This window comes from Ictalurus punctatus, chromosome 14 (assembly GCF_001660625.3).
Source record: "Ictalurus punctatus breed USDA103 chromosome 14, Coco_2.0, whole genome shotgun sequence".
NCBI classification, from domain to species: domain Eukaryota; kingdom Metazoa; phylum Chordata; class Actinopteri; order Siluriformes; family Ictaluridae; genus Ictalurus; species Ictalurus punctatus.
The window spans coordinates 14,610,086-14,616,027 of NC_030429.2; the positions used below are offsets into that span (position 1 = coordinate 14,610,086).

A 5,942-nucleotide genomic window follows, 5' to 3' on the forward strand; every position below is an offset into this window, starting at 1 on the left:
ATAAAAGAGGCTTCCTCCTTCTCTGTTGCTGCCTACAATGAGGAGGAGGACGAGGAGGAGGATGATGTCCCTTCCTCTTTTGAAGAGGATGACTCCAGTTCAGACTCTTTGACCATGCGCCGCAGGGTGCTAGCAGCTGCAGCCGAGCGACGTTTGCACAGGCAGGCAGACGCACCCATCTGAGGGGGGGTGACCCATCTCGCTCTGCCCCATCTCCATCTTCCCATGGCTGTCTCTGTGATGAAGAGGAAAGTAGCTCCTGGTCACTTTCATCTCAAATGAAGCCAAAACCTGCATGACACTCACCTGTGCCATGATCCAGCCATGGCCAATACGTAGCAGACCAGCTGTGTCTCTGATAGGTCTCAGTGTTCACTCTGTTTGTTTTAAGCCTTTCCTATCATGCACTTTTCATATGACGCACCAGCTTGGCTGTGTCTATGGAAAAAAAAAGTCTATGCATGTGCCATTTATACCTTTTAAAATGTTAAGTTCCTAATCTGTCTAAACAACAATAGGCCCACCAAAAGAGTTCAGGAAAGAATTATGAACCTGATGCCTGGTAGTTCCTCAGTTGTTATTCAGCTGTAACTGAAATCTCATGTGACATGAGCAGTGTTTAGCTTAGTTCTTTCAGGACCATAGCAATGCAAGTGTTAGTCTGCATTTGATTTAATTTGTGAAAGTTGCATTTAGCCCTTTATTAAAAATCTGTTCTGTTATAAAGTGATTTTTAGACTCAGAACTTTATGAAATCAAGTTTGGTGATTTTAGCTTAAGGCACAAGCTAACACTATGAACATGGTTAGCCATGAGCTAAAGGAAATTATTGGTGTAGTTGGCATTGAAATGATCATTTGCTATGTCTGTGTGGGAGTTTATTCTGGTTCAGATTAAAGGTCTTTGACTCTTTTTTTCCAAATCTGGAGAATTGATTACAAATTTAAGTCATAACATGGTTAGCTTCTCCCAGCAGAGTCATGCTTCAGACATGTGGGTATGTGCTTGCAGTGATTAGGGGAGCCACAGATGATTTGAATGCCTGTGGTTCGATCCCAGTTCACATTTAGGGTGTGTTGAAGATGACAAACTGATAGTCAGCTCATGCTTTCTGTTTGATTTGTTTATGATATAAAAGGAGTCGTCGTCTTGCGGGGGAAAATGTTTTAATCACATAGCTTTGTCTAACCATTTCTTGTCAAGTTTCTGTTTGGTGTTTGCATTTGGTTATGTTACATCAATGACTTATAGTTCTGTAAACAACTGATGCAGTGAAATATTACTTTACATGTTATTCCTCTGTTTTATGATGTGTTTGAGTGAGTGTGAGCTGAGATGTTCAGATTTGATCAGGGTATTGGGAGACATGCATTAAGATTGAGAGGCTGTATATTTTTTATTATTATTTGGGATTCTGCTTATAGTCTGAGGTTTTTGCAACTTTCCAGTTCAGCATGAGTGACAAGACTGGTCAGCTTTTGTTTAATAATTTTTTACTAATTAGTAATATTTTTCTGAATGCAGCTTAAGGAAGAAAGCTCTATTTTGCATAATATAATAAATCACTAAAACAAAAAATAAAAACTGAAATAAGATTAATGTGTTGAGGCTGGTATTCTACCATTGGAGTAAATCTAGGATTCCACTAGCATTCCTACAGTAAATGCCGATTGGCTACATGGCTTTTATTTTGACTTAAGTCTGGTAACTGGTTCCCAGTTAGCTACCATTTGATATTTTTATTTCATTTTCTCCCTTTGTTTGTTGCCTCTTTCTATGCATGACATCATTGCTTGTGATTCATAGGTCCTATATTGCCTAACAAAGTATTTCCAAAGAAACCACAAGTCATTTTTACCTGAGGCTGGAGATTGTGGAATGTTTTTCTAGTGATAAAGCCTGTTCTCAGACCACAGGTCAGATCTGGAGCTCTACACTGTGCTTTTACAACTGCAACTTTGATCAGTATTTCTGTAACTGAGAAAAGCGTAAGTATCTGAACCACAGAACTATTCCGATACATTATGTAATTGCCATTAACATGTGATTTACTTCTTACTGACCTATACTAAATCTGATTGAACTATCTAAATGCTTTTTTCTATCAATTATTTTTTTTGGTTTTCATTTGTGCCTAAATTCACCAGTGGATCAGTTGAATTGTAAATAATTTTGTAATGAAGACTGTATAATAAATGTTAAATGACCCTGTATAAAATAAAATTCTGAATTAATGTTAGTCCTTGTACTGTCACTATTAAGTAGTTGGTTGTCCTTTGATTTGGTCTGTCAGTCAGTTCTATATTTGTATAAAATTCTTGGCCCACAGGAAGTGTATGGCTTTAGCTATGCATGTGTTTAGACCCTTAATGGATATTGATTTTATATTTGAAAATGTGGCAATATTTACACACCATCTTTGCTAACTTACTGATGTAAAAAGTGCTATAAAAAAGGAACACATTCATTAATACACATGGTTGCTCCAGGGTGGGGTTACATTTACAGTCATGTTAAAGAGGCATTGTTATACACTGTAAGAGGCTTTGTAACTAAAGTTAGATTTCTCACTGGACCAGTTCAGAAGATTTAACAGAGAGCTGCAGATTTCAATATATCTCCTTATACACACTGCAGCTTTCCCAAAGCACTCAACATTGGACTATATCAATGTAAAACTTTTTGTAGGTGGTGAGCATTTACAGCTCCCATCATGGGACAAGACATTTCAGTGGTAGTTCTACTATATGTAGTTGTTCAGCATCTGAGATAATAGGAAACTATGTAAATCTGCAGTTAAATTGTAGCAGTGAAATGCAAAAATGCTATATGAGCATCACAAGGAAACAATGATGGGGTTGCCATGTATCCTGCTATGTATACTGTAAAGTTGTTTTTTTAAGCATCTGAAATTTCATATTTTAGTGTTTTCTTATTAGCTTAGATTACAGAAAAAATATCAAAGGCCAGTGAGGGTCAGCAGATATTTTCACACAGCAGTCAGTCTACTTCCATTCATTTTACCTTTATTTTACCACATGAATCACACTGATAGGATCTTATTTGCAAAAAAAAAAAAAAAAAAGAGTTTGGCCAGAGTTGTGATATTAATGGGCTTATGTGAATGTTGGTCCTATTCTACTTGGTTATTTGGTGTATTCTTTGTTGGAGAAGAGGGGTTTGAATGTGTATATAATACTGTTTTAACTTATCCAGACAGTTTTCATTAATAGTAAGTCTGTATAATTCATTTATAGTCATTTCAATAGAACTTGTGATCCAGTTGAAGAATGGTCTATGTCTGTGTTGCAGTCAGAAAGGGGTCATTAGGGGTTAAGTTGTTGACAGGTGTCGGCAGATGTGTGTCACTATAAGGTAACCTTCCATGAGCATCATCATATATACGTTTTGGGAAAATGTCCTGGAAAATTTCTGGACTATTATTTACAAAAGCGTGTGAAAATTGACCCATAAGATCTCACCCAAACCTTGAAGGGACTAAAGCGATAACTTAAAAAAGAAATACGTAAAAATGAAATAATTGTTTATACAAAGTGGCTTTTTGTAATTGACATATTTGCTGGGGTGAAAGCATGTGGGTGGGACAGTGTTGTGTGTACTGATGAAGAGCACTAGAGGGCGATGAAGATCTATATAGTGATTACAAGCGTTTTCAGCACACTATAACACTGCAGTGAAGTGTGTAAGCTGGCGTAACAGGGATCAGTGCGGATCACACACTTTACACTGCTCACATCTTCCAGCCAATGAAAGGCTAACCTTGGCCAAATCCCAAGTGACTCTCTACCCTATAGTGCACATAGGACATGAAGCAGTGGCTTTTACACCATATGTAGTGTCTTATATGTCTAGTAGGGAGACATTTGAGACTTCTATAACAATGACTTAGGCACTGATTTAGGCTACATTTACATTATATTTACATTTAATGTAAAAAAGGCTACATGTAAAGTAAGTAGGCTACAGTTTGTGCTCCATCAAAAATAATAAGACAAGCCTACATGTGTCTTCAGATATAAGAACTGAGACATCATACACAATTCATAGTATAACACTGGAGTGGATTTAGACAAACCATTATTAGCAACGATCAAAACATTTATAAATATAAATTAGGGAAAGTTTGCACTACCAACAATTCCACAAATGCATTTCAAAACATATATACTTACAGATTAAACTATGTGTAGTCTTTAATTTTAAATACTAAAATTTCAGCATATGTTTTCAGTTTTAACGTTTAATCTTATTTAGACTGCAATTCAAGCAAAGCAACATAGTCATGTCATTTCTCCTATGTCATTTTTGACCACAGATCAAAATGTACAGTACAACATCAGCAGTGCATATTCTGTCTTGAAATTCAACACTTTGCCACATGGGAAATTCTAGCAGCTTGACACATATCTCATTTGTTGACATTTCTGCTCAAAACCTGATTTTTCCTTTGCATTTTTTACTAAAATTGTGTGCATACAGGCAAACAAAAATTACACGTCTCTGTGACAACTGGGCTTTGAAATGTCAAGTCAATTTATAAACTAAAGACAGACAATGTCAGAGAGAGAGAGAGAGAGAGAGAGAGAGAGAGAGAGAGAGAGAGAGAGAGAGAGAGAGAGAGAATCAAATGAGTAATCTTGGGATCACTATAGTTCTTGTTTTAGGCAGTCACTGCAGGCATACTCTTAAAAGGACCCATGTGCTGTAACAAATATTTGCAATTCAAATTAAAGTAGTCATCATGCGGATGCATTGGAAATCTATATCATTTAGTCCCTCTTTTCGTATGCAAGTATTATATCTGCCACTTCCATTGATTTCCTATTACTTACACAACCACAACGACAAGTTAAAAGATTCTAAAATCCCAAGGCAAACATGACTTCCGGAGATGGTGTAAACACAGATGTTTGTTAGTCTTTTATTTATTTGTTTTTATTAACAGTGTTAAGCAGAGATTGCTATAATTGTTGTAATTATTCTTAACTGTATGCTATCCACTTTAGTGCAAATAAGGACTAGCCAAGGACATAAGATAGATTTATACAAGGTTAAGTGTTTTACTCTCATCTGCATATGTTACAGATAATGGTTGTGCCCATTTTCCTTGAAGATCAGGAGAGTAGTTTAATTGTTTAATCAATAGTCATTTTGTAGAGCCTTCTGCACTTGAAAGAGAAAAGCTACAGTAAAAGTTACAGTATACGCAGCAGGATAAAGAGACATGAAAGGTCGACCTGTTACACAACCTAAGCTGGAGGACTCATACCACTTAGCCTAATTTATTATATAGATTAATTAAATGAATTAATTAGTATTTGGCGCGCTCAGTTACACTGTGATGTAAGAACATAGCTTTAGTAAAGGAGATTCTGCATTTCTGATTCAGGGAATAATTGGAAGTCTGTTTTCCTTCGTTTTCACTTTTTCCCCACCATGGTGATTTTACCCCAGGTTAAAAGCAGACAGTGCTAGGGGGTTAAATCCTGTTTATGTGGCGTGAGTTCCATATGTAAGGTTAAAGGTGTTTGACGCAGCGCTGGTGAGTTTTTAAAATGTTTCCCCTGAGTGCTTTTACAGCGGCGGAAATCAATCGCGCCTCAGCCTGTTGTCACCCCGCTACATCCGCCTCCACACCCACACTGCTACTGCTGCAGTTTCCGGCCACCTTAAACCCGTCTCTCCCTCTTTCAGTGTTCCATTCAACAAGCTTCACTGGCACGACCATATACGCCTACAGTCCTGCCAAAGTATTACAGGAAAGTAGAACTGTTATTAATAAAGATTACTGTAGTGTAGGTATAAACATATGATCCGAATCTGAATAAACGTATTATATTAGTGTCCACATGGAAACCAAGCGTCAATACAATTGTTAGCAATCTTAAAAAGTTAAATAAGAATCAGTCAGTCAGTCAATC

The 5,942-nt window shown here is 36.9% G+C and overlaps 1 protein-coding gene across 1 annotated transcript in view; it reads left to right on the forward strand.

The window, feature by feature from the left end:
- Positions 1-2,239, forward strand: part of amfra (autocrine motility factor receptor a) — an 11,519-nt gene extending 9,280 nt beyond the window's left edge. The window contains exon 13 of the mRNA XM_017485471.3: positions 1-2,239. This exon is cut by the window's left edge and continues 22 nt beyond it. Within this exon, the coding sequence (XP_017340960.1) occupies positions 1-183 (183 nt within the window). The 3' untranslated portion in view covers positions 184-2,239.
- The last annotated feature ends 3,703 nt before the right edge of the window (positions 2,240-5,942 follow it).